At 46.4% G+C, this 15912-nt stretch overlaps 1 protein-coding gene across 2 annotated transcripts in view; it reads left to right on the top strand.

Moving 5' to 3' along the window:
- Nucleotides 1-4306: 4306 nt before the first annotated feature.
- Nucleotides 4307-15912, top strand: part of XK (X-linked Kx blood group antigen, Kell and VPS13A binding protein) — a 44812-nt gene continuing 33206 nt past the window's right edge. For both annotated transcript variants that reach the window (XM_019486272.2, XM_019486271.2), the window contains exon 1: nt 4307-4580. In XM_019486272.2, coding sequence (XP_019341817.1) covers nt 4336-4580 — 245 coding nt within the window. In that variant the 5' untranslated portion in view covers nt 4307-4335. The remainder of the gene's footprint in view (nt 4581-15912) is intronic.

The raw sequence follows: 15912 nt of genomic DNA, 5'->3' as shown, positions 1-15912 counted from the left end.
CATTATTCCTAGTTACTCCCTGGGGCACTCTGGTAAATAGCGCATCCCAAATTCCCTGTTGTCCTCCCCTGATAAACTTGTAGGTGGCTACAAGGTCACCCCTCAGCCATCTTTGTAAAGGCTGAAGAGCTCCAGATCCCTCAACCCCTCCTGTAGGGTCTTTCACGGAGGTCACTAATCATGCACGTGGCCCTCCTCTGGACCCTCTCCAGATTCTTCGTGTCCCTCTTGAAGTGCGGTGCCCAAAACTGGACACAGTACTCCAACTGTGGCCTAACTAGTGCTGCATAGAGGGGGAGCATCACCTCCCTCAATCTGTTGGTCATGCATCTGCTAATACACAACAAGGTGCAATTGGCTTTGTTGATGGCCTCGTTACACTGCCGGCTCATGTTCTTCTTGGAGTCAACTATGACTCCAAGATCTCTCTCAGCCTCTGAGCTGCTGAGGAGGTCTTCCCCCAACCTATAGGTGTGCTGGGGATTCCTTCTCCCTAGGTGGAGTACCTTCCATTTATCTTTGTTGAATTGCATGCTTTTTCATTCCGCCCATTGATCCAACCTGTCCAGATCAGCCTGTATCTGCTCCCTGCCCTCCAGTGTGTTAACTTTGCCCCATAACTTGGTATCATCTGTGAACTTGGAGATGGTGCTCTCCATACCCATGTCCAAATCGCTGATGAAGATATCAAAGAACACCGAAGGACCGAACCCTGCGGGACCCCACTGCCCACCTCCTTCCAGGCCGAGAATAACCTGTCCACCACGACTCTCTGGGTGCAGTCCCTAAGCCAGTTGGCCACCCACCTGACTGTATAGGTGTCCACTCCACAGCCTGTTAGCTTCTGTATGAGAAAAGGATGCAAAACTGTGTCAAAGGCCTTCCTAAAATCCAGGTAGATGACATAGGCCTCAGCTCCTGTGTCAAGACAGTGTGTGACCTGGTCACAAAAGGGCATAAGGTTTGTCAGGCAGGATCTACCTGTGACAAACCCGTGCTAGTTTCCTTCCAGCATCGTTTCCCCTGCTGGGCCTTCACAAATGCACTCTTTGATGATTTTTTCTAGTATTTTCCCAGGGGTAGAGGTAAGGCTGACTGGCCTAAAGTTACCCATCTCTTCCCTTCGCCCCTTCTTAAAAATGGGCACCACATTGGCCCTTTTCCAGTCCTCAGAGACCTGGCCGGAGCACCATGAGAGCTCAAACAGCTGTGCCAGCGGCTCAGCAATGACACTGACCAAATCCTTCAGCACCCGAGGATGGAGGTCATCCAGGCCGGCTGACTTGTACCCATCCAGCCCTTCCGAGTGCTCCTTAACTAAGTCAGCACTAACCTTTGGCGGTCTGGTGCCTTTTGGACATCTGTCTAAGCTCAAGGTGGGGGAATTGTCTTGGTCAGTATTAAGGAATACTGAAGTGAAGAACTCATTGAAGAACTCTGCCTTTTCCTCTGCGTCAACCACCAACTGACCTGATTTGTCCTGCAGGGGCCCTATGCTACTCTGCGCTTTCTTTTTGCTCGCTATGTATCTGTAGAAGAACTTTCTATTGTCCTTAATTGTAGCCAGCCTAAGCTCCAGTCCTGCTTTGGCCTGCCTGACTCCCTACAATAGCGCGCCAGGGTGGTGTATGCCTCCTTGGTAGCTGCCCCCTGCTTCCACTGCTTATAAATCTTTCTTTGCCCCCAGTCTTTCCTGAAGCTCCCTGTTCAGCCAAGGGGGCTTTTTTAGCCCCTTAGCCCCTTTCCTGCGTAAGGGGATAGGCTCCTTTTGTGCCCCAAAGATCACTCCCTTGAGAAACTTCCAACCCTCTTGGACCCCCATTAGCTCAATGCTCTTGTGTTCGGCCACCTCACTAACTAGGTTCCTAAGTTTACTAAAGTTGGCCCTTCTGAAGTCTAAAACTTTAGTATCCCTGGATATTTTTCTCACCCTTCGCTGGACATTGAACTCTACCAAGTGATGGTCACTATCACCCAGGTTACTGTGTACTCGCAGGTTCCCCACGAGATCATCCCGTTGCTAAGACCAAGTCTAGCAAGGCGCTACCCCTGGTGGGACTGGACACCATCTGGGTTAGGTGGAGATCCTGCACACAGTGTAAGAACCTCCATGAGCGGCTTGTTTTGGCCGCCTGTTCCTCCCAGCAGATGTCTGGGTAATTTAGGTCCCCCATGACCACTGCCTCCCTTGCCTGTATGGCATCTGAGAGCTGCTTGGAGAACACCTCCTCTAGCTCATCATCCTGGTGAGGAGGTCTGTAGCAGACCCCCACAACCAAGTCCCTTTCCCCTGGTCCCCCCTGGATCCTGACCCACAATGCCTCGGTATTCCTCTCTTCCACTCCTGCCTTGATGACAGAAGATGTGTACTGCTCCTTAACATAGAGAGCTACACCCCCGCCTTTTCTCCCCACTCTGTCATGTCTAAACAACTTGTACCCCTCAATGCCTACCACCCAGTCATGCGTGGAATCCCACCATGTTTCTGTTGGGCCGACCAAGTCATACTGCATGCTAGCAAATAGGAGTGTGAGCTCCTCCTACTTGTTCCCCATACTCCTGGCATTTGTGTAAAGACATTCTAGTCCCCCAGTGGGTGCTCCTGGTGTCTCTTTGCCTTGATGGTGTATGTTCTCCTTAGTGCTTACCTGGTTAGGTCCGGTGGCTTGATTGTGGACAAGCCTGCTGCCTCACATTAAGTACCTGTGTAGTATCCAAATTAAAAACTTGGGGTCACAAAATGAAACTTGTAAGTAGTATGATTAAAACTGACAAAAGGAAGTTCTTTTTTTACATGGTGTGTAATTAAAGTGTGGAACTCCTTGTCACCAGATATAGTGGATGCTGACAGTTCAGCCAGATTCAAATAGGGACTGGACAGTGAGGGATGAACAATTGGGGATTGCTAGGGAACTCCAAAGAGCTCTCCTGTGATGAGCAGGAGCCCCAGGCCCCAGAAAGTGTCAGTGGGGAACCTACCCAGGGGGGCTGCAAAGGGGGCAGATAGCTTTGTCCCAGCTGCCAGCAATGCTGTGACCTCCCCTTCTACTTTCCCTGCCCATATGTACATATGACAGCGTGTGTGTGTGTGTGTGTGTGTGTGTGTGTGTGTCCACCCCATGGCATATATATATAATATTACTCTGTGTATGTATGTGTGCATGCATACATGACACTGTATATATATTCCACAGTATAACATTACTGTATGTGTGTGTGTACATATATGATAGTGTATACATCTTCCAGCAGGTAACATTACTGTGTGTTCATATATGACCATATATACATTCCACGGTATAACATTACCATGTGTGTGTGCATGTGCATATATGACAATGTATATATGTTCCAGGGTGTAACACTGCTGTGCCAACATGCATATATATGCCAGTGTATACATATTCCACCATGTAACATTACTCTGTGCGAGTGTCTGTATATGACAGCATTTATATGTTTCACAGTGTAACACGACTCTGTGTGTGGTGTGTGTGTTCATATAAGAGTGTATACATCTTCCACCATGTAACATTACTCTGTGTGTGTACGCATGCACATATATGACAGTGTGCATGCATTCCAAGGTATCACATGCTCACACAGTCTTGTTATATGACAGGGTATATATATTTCACTGTGTAACATCACTCTGTGTGCGTGTGTGTGTGTGTATGGATACCAGCATACAAGGGTGTTTATGTATATATACATATGTACATATGTGTGTAAAAATAGGTGTGTGTGCATATATATGTATATATGTGTGTATGTGTATATGTATGTGTGTGTGTATATGTGTGTATGTATATATATATTACATGGTGTAACACTACTGTGTGTATGTGTGTGTATATGACAGCATATATAGTCACAGAGAAGTAAGGGTGAAAGGGATGTATGTGTGTATATATATATGTGTGTGTGTACATACATGCATATATGTGTGTATGTATGTATATATATGTATTGTGTGTGTTTACACACACACACACACACACACACACACACACACACACACACCCCTGGTGTAACCCTGCCGCGCGCGGCGCTAGGCGCACATCTGGCAGCGTCTGCGCGTCGCCCGGTGCCGCACCGCGCTGGCACGGACATGCCACCGGCATCCCGCTGTCCATCCCCGCCCCCACCGCCTGCTGCGGCACCGGCTCCCGGCTCCCTGCTCCCGCCGCAGGCCGGGGGGCGGGGAGCGGCGCCGGGGCGCCCCCTAGCTGTGTCCGCGGGCGGCGGCTCCCCCGCCCCGCCCGCCGCGCCCCGCCGCAGCCCGCAGCATCCCCGGCGGCGGAGGGCCGGGCCGGCCGGGCCGGGCAGGCGGAGATGAAATTCCCGGGCTCGGTGCTGGTCTCGCTGTTCCTGTTCGTGGCCGAGACGGCGGCGGCGCTGGCGCTGGGCAGCACGTACCGCGCGGCCGGGGACCGCATGTGGCTGGCGCTCACGCTGCTCTTCGCCCTGCTGCCCTGCGCGCTCGTGCAGTTCAGCCTGGTCTTCGTGCATCGCGACCTCAGCCGCGACCGCCCGCTTGTGCTGCTGCTGCACCTCCTGCAGCTCGGGCCCCTTGTCAGGTGCGTGCGCCGCCCCGCCAGCCCCGCAGCCTGGGGCCGGCCCGGGCCGGGTCGGGCTGGGAGCCACCTGGGCGCGCGGCGGGGCCCTGCGGGGCGGGGGCGGAGGAGTGTGCCGGGCTGTCAGGTGAGCACCCGCGCGACAGCCCGACCTCCGGGAATGTGCACAGGCTGGGGTGTATGCACACCCGCACACAGTAAGGTGACACCAGGGAATAGATATATGAAGTCATGTACACACACAGGCGGAGTAGTGTTCCACCATGGAACATGCATACGCAAAGTAGTGTTGCACCTGGCAACATATGAGCACCATGGTACACAGACATGTATGTTATTATCCCAGGGAACATATATAATACACACACATACATATATACAAACACATGCAGTCATGTTACACCATCAAACATATATACACGGTCATATCGATCTACCTATCTAGAGAGGGATCTATAGATATATAGCCACACACATAAATGTTATATACATACATATCCATATATACATATATACACATACACACATATGTGTGCTATATGTATACATACATACATTTATATATATATATATATATATATATATATATATATATAAAAGAGAGAAAGATCTGTACCTATCTCTATAGATAGCTAGATAGATTGCATCATACATATAGTAATGTTGCACCATGGAACATATATATGCTGTCATACACACACACACCTACACATACACAAAATAATCTTACATGTGGAATATATACATAACCTGTTACACACACACAAACATACAGTAGTGTTGCCCCATGAAACATACATATGCATATGTATATATACATCCACTCAGTGATGTTACACTGTGGTGACCTCTTGGTGATGATCTTGTGGTGATGTTACACCTGTGACCTCTTGAACGTATACTAGCAACCTTTTATAGAAGCAGGACTTTGGCTGCTGTGGTTTCCCTGCTTTACCTGAGGCAGGTTAGGGTGTTAGGTCTGTGTTGTGCTGGGTTGATGGTAGAATCGTAGAAAATTAGGGTTGGAAGGGACCTCAGGAGGTCACCTAGTCCAACCCCCTGCTCAAAGCAGGACCAGCCCAACTAGATCATCCCAGCCAAGGCTTTGTCTAGCCAGATCTTAAAAACCTCCAAGGATGGAGATTTCACAACCTCTCTGGGTAACCTGTTCCAGTGTTTTACTGGTGAGAAAATTCTTCCTAATATCTAACCTAAAGTTTCGCTTGCTGAAACTTGAGACCGTTGCTCCTTGTTCTGTCATCTGCCACCTCTGAGAACAGTTTAACCCCATCATCTTTGTAACCTCCCTTCAGGTAGTTGAAGGCTGCTATTAAATCTCCTCTCAGTCTTCTCTTCTCCAGACTAAATAAACCCAGTTCCCTCAGCCTTTCCTCAGAAACCATGCACCTCAGCCCCATATTTATTTTCCTGGCCCTCCACTGGACTCTTGACAATTAGTCCACATCCTTTCTATAATGGGGGGCCCAAAACTGAACACAGTACTCCAGATGTGGCCTCACCAGTGCTGAATAGCGGGGAAGAATCATTTCCCTTGATCTGCTGGCAACGCACCTACTAATGCAGACAGAATTACATTAGCCTTCTTTGAAACAATGGCCCACTGCTGGCTCATATTCAGCTTATTGTCTACTGTAACCCCAGGTCCTTTTCTGTAGAGCTGCTGCTTAGCCAGTTAGTCCCCAGCCTGTACTGGTGCATGGTTTTGTTCCATCCTAAGTGCAGGACTTTGCACTTGTCCTTGTTGAACCGCATGAGATTTCTTTTGGCCCAATCTTCCAAGTTGTCTAGTCTCCCTGAATCCTAGCCCTACCCTCCAGCATATCTACTACTCTTCCCAGCTTGGTGTCATCTGCAAACTTGCTGAGGGCTTAATCCATCCCATTTTCCAGGTCATCAATTAAAATATTGAAGAAAATTGGCCTCGGAACTGACTCCTGGGGCACTCCACTTGATACTGGCTGCCAACTATGCACCAAGCCCATGAGCAACACGTGCCCCTGGTGGCTGGTGGGGCATGGCAGTGCTGGCGGCAGTTGTAAGTGGGGAGCTCCTGCAGATGCCACCAGTGCTGTCAGCACTGGGAGGGGGGGGATGCGGGGAGACACAATGACCAAGGGTCAACAAACACCTGTAGACACAGCTGGCAGTGGCAGCAGTGGCCAGCATCAATCGCTGACCGCCCACAGACGCCACCAGCAGTGTCGGTGGTGGGGGTGGGTGGTGAACAGGTATCGCCAACACTGTCTTTTTGTGGGGGGTGCACCACTACGCTCAGGGGGTGGTGCATGTGCACCCACATGCACCCCCTACACATCGCCTATGATCAAGCCATTGATTACTACCCTTTGAGTTTGACTCTCCCGTCAGTTTTTTATCCACCTTACAGTTCTTTCTTCCAACTTGTACTTCCTTAGTTTGCTTGGAAGAATGTTGTGGGAAACTATCAAAACCTTGCTAAAGTGAAGGTATATCATGTCGACTGCTCTCCCCACATCCACAGATCCAGTCATCATCATCTCATCATAGAAGGCATTCAGGTTGGTGAGGCATGACTTGCCTTTGGTGAATCCCATGCTGACTTTCCCTAATCACCTTCTTTTTCTCCAAGTGCTTGGAAATGAATTTGTTAGTGACCTGCTCCATGATTTTTCCAGGGACTGAGGTGAGGCTTATGTCTTACCTAGAGTTTAGATTATGGTTTGTGTGGGATGGTTTGGACAAGGGTGATCCTGCCTCAGGCAGGGGGACCTCTGCAGGTCCCTTTCACCCTTACTTCTCTATGACTCTTTATATATGCTGTCATATATACACAGACACAGAGTAGTGTTACACCGTGGAATATGTATATACACTGTCATACATATACGTGCCAACACACAGTAATTTTGCATTGCTTATGTAAGTGCTAATGGTTCTCTCTGTAGTTATGCTTATGGCTATGATAGTGGGTCTCAACATTTTTACACTTGAGGCATCCTTTATAGACTCAAAGCACACCTCAGAAAATCACAGCTCTTAGCTTTCACTCATTTTTTACTACAGAAAAGTAGTAGACTGTTGCAAAGAAATCAGAAAGACCACAACAGGGCAGAATGTTTTTCACACTATGGATTTCTGCTTGAAATATCTAACTTTTATCTTGTGAATTGTGTGTAGGTGTTTGCACACCTAACAGTTCTAATATTGCACTGTTAAAAGGATCTCATGGCACCCTAGTTGAGAATCACTGGCCTGAAAACTAGGTCTGCATGTTGTGCATGTTTCTGTGTAACAAATGCACACACATTCACTGTAATTCCCCTTCCATGTACTTGAGATCAAGAACAGCCCAAACATTTGCTTGCTACATTTGGTTATTATGTTGTTCTGAAACTAGCTGAGGCTGCTTTGTCCTTGTGCACTTAACAGCAATCAAAATAAACATCTTATGGTAGGAACCTCTTTAATCTTTATTTTTTTCAAACCCTCAAGAACTTATTTTACTGTGCTGAAGGTAAAAAACATGGAGAGGGCGTGGTATTTTCTGATATTCAGAAGCCATACATCTTAACACTTATCACTGAAGAAAATAAGATGTGAAGTCCCTACAGAGCAACTGAAAACAAAAGCCAGGTGGCAACCTGGCAGTTTTCTCTCTCATTATAGAATATTTGCTGAGGCTGTTTGCTTGAATTGAATCTAATTGTCATTTTCTGTTTGTACTGACAGGGCCTATTTTTCTGGGGTTCCCTGAGACTGTGTATGACAGGGGTGGGCAGTCTGGCCTGTGGGCCAGATCCAGCTGGCAATGGACTTCATTTTCCAGCGGCCCCTGCCAGAGTGGCTGGAGCCGGTTTCCATGGTGACTCTAGCAGCAGCCGTGCTGTGATAGCTCAGGGCCAGGGTTTCCATGGAGACCGGCCCCAGCAGCTCTTGCAGGCAGCAGCAGTGTCAGCTTCTTCCTGGTGGGGGGCTGCTGTGCTGCGGGCAGGAGCTGGGTGCTCAGCTTCTGCTTCCTGTGCAGGGCGGGCAGCGGTGGCGGTGGCAGCACCACTGGGAGGGGTGGCTACAGGAGGCTATGAGGAATTTGCGGGGGCCATAGCCCCCCCAAGACCCTATAGCACTTCCCCTGCTGGCAGGGCACAAAGCTGCTCCAGAGCCCAGCTGGGATCTTGCAGTGGTGACAGCATGGTCCAGAGCCATGATCTGCAGCCTGCATTGAAAATATCTTTTGAAAACTATTACTAAGAAAAATATTTAAATCAATTGACATGAGCCCACAACAAAAAAACAATCTTTTATTGATGTAATTCTTTGTAGGCTTTTATCTCTTCAAACATCACTTTTCAGAAATCAATAAAAAAGAAAAAATATAGATAATATTTCTATAATGGGGCATTTGAGGAGCAGCTACAGGGGTTTAAAAGAGCTGGAGAGTTATCTATTTGTCAGTCTAAGGGACAGACAATTTTAAGGGTGGCAGTGCAATTTATATTTTACAGAAAACTTTAAAAGTCTTCTATAAATCTGATTGGCAAGTTGTTGGGATTTTTTTAACTTTTGAAGAAGTACTGTCAAAATTTGACCCCAAACTTTAGTTAAGAAAACTGTTTTTTCTAAACCCCAAGTCCAATAGAACTATTTCCACAAGTAAAAAACCCAAAACTACCAGTGAAATGCAAGTCCCTTATGACTTTGAATAAATATGAAACTAATGGATGAAATTTTATGAGGAAGAATCCTAAATCCTGCATGTATAAGAGAAAAAATGCAAATGCACAAATACAAATTGGGGAACAACTACCTAGGCTGCAGGACAGCAGAAAAGGATCTAGGGTTACAGCAGACTGTCAACTGATGTGAGTCAGCACTGTAGTATTGTTGCAAAAAAATGTAATAGCATACTGTGGTATATTAATAGAGGTGTCATTTGCCAGTCATGCTGAATGATTCTTCCATTCTATTCAGCATTGGTGAGACCTCACCTGCAATACTGAGTGCTGCACTTTAAGAAAGACATGGGCAAATTGGAAAGAGCCTGGAGAAGAGAAACAAAACTGAGGTCTAGAAAATGTGACATATTAGAAGTGGTTGGAAGAACTGGGGTTATTTAGCTGAGGGAAGTAAAAACTGAGGTGGGATTTGATAAGCCTTCAAGTGCGAAAAGGGTTACTTATGAATAAAGATCATAAGAAGAGGGAGAAAAAAGTTTTTGGGGGGGAGGGGGCTGAACACGTGGGGGAAGGGTGGGGGGAGGGGAAAGGTCCAAGGGAAGTAGGGGAGGGAGTGGGCCTGGGACCGGGCAGGGATAGGGAGGGAGTGGAGCAGAGCTGGGCCCAGGCCTGCCGTGCTCGTCCCTCCCCCTGCACCCAGGGTCATTGCCTGGTGCTGGAGCCCCTTGCACCAGTGAATCCACCCTGCAGACCTGCACTGGCCCTGCTGCCTCCCTGTACTAGCCCTGTCTCCACAACACACAGGGGGCCTGGAGCCAGGGGTGTGGAGCAGTGCCAGCCTCGGCTGCACCGCAGGCCAGAGCGGACAGAGCACCTGGGACCCCCGCATCCATCCCACCCCGAGTCATCATTCTTCTCCGGGGGGCATGGGGAGGGGGTGATGGCTCCCGCTGCTGCATGCACCCCGGGAGCACATGGAGGGCACGTGCTTATGGATCTGCATGGGGCAGGGCAGGGTGCTGCTACAGGCTGGGGCAGAGGCTGTGCTGGGCTCTTCCTAGCCTGGCTTCCCCACCCCCTGCCAGGGACATCCCAGTGCAGCCCCAGCCTGCAGCGGCAGCCTGCCCTGCCCTGTGCAGATCTGGGGGCACGTACCCCCTGTGCCTCCCAGGATGTGGGTAGCAGCAGGAGCCATGCCCCACCAGATGAGCTGCTCACGGCTCAGTCCCACGCCCCACCAGCTATGCAGCGCCTGCCCTTCCTTCATCCCCAGCCCCACTCCCTTCCCACCCCTGCTGCTCCAGAAGCCCTCGGCCGGGCTGCCCTGCAGCCCTACCACTGTCCCGCGTTTCTGGGGGCTAAACCCCATTAGCCCCCTCCTTCCACCACTTACGATGGTGATAATTTTTTTATGTGTAGTCAGGGGGAAAACAAGAGGTAATAGGTTTAAATTACAACCAGGGAAATTAGGTTGGATATTAGAAAGAATGGTTAATTATTGGAACAGATTACATTGAGAGGTTATATATGAAATGTCCTTCACTTGAAGCTGTAAAGAGCAGGTTGGACAGATACTTGACTGGGATGGTTTAGATTGGGATGTTCCTGCCTTGAGCAAGAAAATGAATTATATTATGTCTCAAGATGCCTTCCAGCTTATTTTTCTATGATTTAATGACTGTTGATTTTCATTCCAAATCAATTTTTTGGAGACAAACCCAGGAATATTCTGCTGCTCTGTAATCTGAGAGATGTGCAAAGAGTTTAAACAGTCATTTGTAAATTGGAGTTTCTAAAATTTTATGGATGAAATCTATGCTCTGATTTGCCATTAACTTCAGTGGGGCCAAGATTTCACCCTCTCTTCAAGTGTTTTTAATAATAGGATTAAAGAAATATATTTGTGATATGTGAATCATAGATTATGTAGTGAGGATTTTAAGATGTTTGTCTACAGCAGTATGTGGGTAGTCTCCATGAACTTATGTACGAGCATATGGAAACCAAATCAGTTCATGGAGACAACAGTAGATGAGTTTGTCACTGCTACTCATTGGAATTTGTCAAAAGTTAACTGAAACTAGATCTTCTCATTATTCATTTTCAAATAAATGAGAGCCACCAGTCTCTCTGTACAGCCAATTTTTCAAGCATAATTATTAATCAAGGCAAACCTCCCTGCCTAACATAAGTAACCAGGAAGCTGTACAGCATAAAATACGAAATGAGATCATGAAAAAATGTTATGTTCAAAGAAATATAACTGATCAATGGAGTGAGTACAGAAAGTGTGGACTGGGAGAGAAATTAAAATGAGGAAAATAACTGTAATAAGTTCATTGTTTTCCGGCCCTGTCTCCCTTGTTGCAGCATTGCTCAAATCCTGCTCTTATCCAGATGAGCAGAAAAAAGACCCATTTCAAACCATTTGCTAATTTTGATCTTCAATGTAGTTGTGCAAATGTAGAGCAGCACCATCTTCCTAAATATTACCTATGCTTTCCTCTCCTAAGAGATACAAAATAGGTTTTCTACTCACTGGACATGTCTACACATGCAGGTAATGCAACTGAATATACTCTGGCTCAATTTGAGCTGGAGTAGACTAATCCTTATGTCACTGTCTACACGTGCATCTAAGCACAGTAATTTACTGTGCTGCTGGATACATTTATATCTGGTGGAACTATCCAGGAGCATAGTAAATTAGTTTCCTGTGCCCTAGTTGCCACACAAATGTAGATGGTGATGCTTTACTGTAGAGCAATTTAGTTTGCTGTGCAGTAAAGTGTCTCATGTAGATGCACCCACTGTGAATTAGGGAAGCAAAAACATTAAACATCACCCAGGGACTCTCTTTTCAAGGGAGAGCACCTTACCAATGTTAGTGGTTCCCTTTGTTTTAAAAGAGTTATTTTCTCCCATCTCTACTTTTAGGAATTTACACATTGTATAATATAAATATCTGATATTGTCAAGGGTTGAACTGGAAAAGTTCTAAACTCTAGCCTTATACTAAGCTCCAGCCACTTGAAACTAACACATGATGCCAGCGGTGGGTCCAAGATTAGGAAAGGAGGGGTACAGGAGCAGCATCGTGTGCTTTCGGGGTAGCTGCAACCCTGATACCCAGCCTCTCCTCTTCTACCTCCCTCACACCCACTGGCATGGGTAGATCAGGCAGAGGGAGTATCAGGAAACTTTTTAAAGTCATGAAACCAGATTAGAGTCTCACCCCCCTTTTTCTCCCTAGTTAGAGTCATGTCCTCTCTTCTTGAGTTTGGCTCTCTCCTTTGGTTCTGTTTGATTCCTTATTTGTAGATACCACACACCTTACTTACTCAGTTCCTGTCCTGTAGTTTGTTGGTCAGACAGGGTAAGATAAATGTTGGCCTTCTCCCGATTTCCATTAATTTATGACTCCAAAATGAAACAACACTCATACTGTATTGGTAGAGGAACAGTGTATGCTGCATTTATGCAGGAACATGCAGGGGGTTGGATTATATAATCCTTGAGGTCCCTTCCAGGGGACTTGATTATTCTAAATCTCTTTAATACAATCATCTTTCTCTATCTGAGCTGGTTGGCTTTAAAATAATTAACATTAATGCTTGAGTCATCATAATTAGGTTTGAGACATGACATAGAGCACTGAGTACTTCTTTAAGAGTTATTGTTTCATACTATCTGCAGATTTAGGAAGGCATCTCAACATCTCCTTTTTTGTAGCTTTTTATCATAATCTTCAAATCCAGGGATTTACAACTATTCTTCTTAAAAAAGAAAAAAATAAACTGAGATGGGGGGACACAAGGTGACAGTGGAAAATAGTCTCTGGAAAAATAAAGTGCCTTGCCTGGCCACAATAATCCAGCCCAGTTTGGTTGCTGTATATAATCCAGTAAATCCACTTTATAAATGTGTTTTTTGGTACGTCATTTATGATAGCAAGACCTTTGCTTCATTGGTGCTCTGTTGTAAACTAATTACAACAGGGGCATTGTATTACTAGGAGCCTTCCTTTTTCCTAGAGAGAATGTTTATTGCATCATAAAAGAGCAGTGTACTTGCTTTTTCATCAGTTATATTTCCGCGTCTCTCCTTCCTAAGAAGAACCGTTCCTCTGTAAACAGTCAAAGTGATTTGTAGAGCAATATTCTTTATACCCATCCAGTGGTTTAACTCCAATATTTGAGATGTGGGCAAGTCTGAAAAAGAAGACATAGTTGGCTGGAACTGAATCATTGCAGATTTCTGGGCACTTTGTGGGATTAAAGCAGCATTTCGGGTTGGTGCTGCTCCTCATAAATGCAGTTATCTCTGAATGTTTTAACACAATATTATACCCTTGTTTTTGTTTTTTTAAGTGGAGATAGGTTTTAACATCTAAACTGAGGCTGATCATCAAAGACTGATATAACAACAATGAAACAGGGCATATAAATGGGTTTAAAGATCAAGTTACACTGTGATCACATTCATTCTCATTCCATTATCAGCTGTTCTGTGTTGCAGGGACTATCTTTTTTCTACATGCTCTGTGTCTCTACAGCACAAAACAATAGGGTCCAAGTTCACAATGCATGGAAGCTTGGATAGATGATTAGGGAGGAGTACAAGAATATTGCTCAGGCATGCAGGGATAAAATCAGGAAGGCCAAAATGCAATTGGAGTTGCAGCTAGCAAGAAAGACGAAGGGTAATGTGAAGGATTGCTGCAAGTGTTTTAGCAACAAGAGGAAGGTCAGGGCAAGTGTGGGTCCCTGACTGAACGGGGAAAGCAACTTAGTAACAGATGATGAGAAAAAGGCTGAAGTACTCAATGCCTTTTTTACCTTGGTTTTCAGAAGGAAGATCAGCTCCCAGACTATTGCACCAGGCAGCACAGTTTCAGGAGAAGATGAGCAGCCCTCAGTGGTGAAAGAACAGGTTAGGGACTATTTAGAAAAGCTGGATGTGTACAAATATATGGGGCCAGATGCAATGCATCCGAGGGTGCTGAGAGAGTTGGCTGATGCAATGGCAGAGCCACTAGCTACCAGCTTTGAAAACTCATGGTGATCAGGGGAGATCCTGGACGATTAGAAAATGGCAACTATAATGCCCATCTTCAAGAAAGGGAAGAAGGAGGATCCAGGGAACTGCAGACCAGTCAGACTTACCTCAGTCCCTGGAAAAAATCAGTGGATTCCTCCAGGAATCCATTTCTAAGCACTCGGAGGAGAAGAAAGTGACCAGGAACAGCCAGCATGGATTCACCAATGGCAAGTCATGCCTCACCAACCTGACTGCTTTCTATGGTAAGATAGAAACAGTAAGCATGATATACCTTGACTTTAGCAAGGCTTTTGATACCGTCTCCTACAGCATTCTTGCAAGCAAGCTGAGGAAGTATGGGTTGGATGAATGAACTGTAATGTGGATAGAAAGCTGGCTGGATTGTTAGGCTCAACGGGTAGTGATCAAGGACTCAAGGTTTAGTTGGCAGGCGGTATTAAGTGGAGTGCCCCAGGGGTTGGTCTTGGGGTTGGTTTTGTTCAATAGCTTCATTGATGATCTGGAAGACAGGATGGAGTGCACCCTTAGCAAGTTCATGGATGACACCAAGCTGGCAATGTAGGAGATATGCTGGAGGGTAAGGCTAGGATTCACAGTGACTTAAACGAATTGGAGGATCAGAACAAAATAAATCTCATGAGATTCAGTAAGGACAAATGCAAATCCTGTACTTATGACAGAAAAATCCCATGTACCTCTACAGGCTTGGGATCAACTGGCTAAGCAGCAGCTCTGCAGAAAAGGCCCTGGGGGTTACAGAGGACAGTAAGATGGATATGAGTCAACAGTGCCCCCTTGTTGCCAAGAAGGCTAACAGCATACTGGGCTGCATTAGTAGAACTATTGCCATCAGATTGAGAGAAATAATTATTCCCCTGTATTCTGCATTGGTGAGGCCACATCTGGAGTACTGAGTCCAGTTTTGGGCCTCCCACTATGGAAAGGATGTGGACAAGTTGGAGAGAGTTGACTGGAGAGCAATGAAAATGGTTAGGGGACTAGGGCACATGACTTTTGAGAAGAGGTTGAGGAAACTGCTTATTTAGTCTGGAGAAGAGAAGACTGAGATGGGATATGTTCGCTGCCTTTAAATACCTGAAGGGTGATTCCCAAGAGGATGGAGCTAAACTGTTCTCAGTGGTGGCAGATGACAGAACAAGGAGCAATGGTCTCAAGTTGCAGCAAGGGAAATTTAAGTTGGATATTAGGAAAAACTTTCTCACTAGAAGGGTAAAGGCACTGGAACAGTTACCTACAGAGGTGGTGGAATCTTCATCCTTGGAGGATTTTAAGGCCTGGCTCAACAGAACCCTGGCTGGAATGATTTTGTTGGGGCTGGTCCTGCTTTGAGCAGGGGGTTGGACTAGATGACCTCCTGAGGTCCCTTCCAACCCTAATTTTCTATGATTCTGTGCTCACAGGTGCTACTGCAATACAAATAAATACTGCTGGCAATCAGTACCACTTCTTTAGGATTCATGAAACCATACCTTTGAAACATATTACTTGGACTCTAAGAATCGATTCTCCAAAACACTGTCTCATGTAGGACAAGAGAAAAATTTGCTAGAGTACTGCTCTGTGCTTGGGTGTTCATTCAG

The sequence above is a fragment of the Alligator mississippiensis genome, chromosome 1, assembly GCF_030867095.1.
Source record: "Alligator mississippiensis isolate rAllMis1 chromosome 1, rAllMis1, whole genome shotgun sequence".
Lineage (NCBI taxonomy): Eukaryota > Metazoa > Chordata > Crocodylia > Alligatoridae > Alligator > Alligator mississippiensis.
The sequence above is the reverse complement of the archived record's forward strand: the minus strand, read 5'-3'. Positions and strand labels throughout refer to the sequence as shown.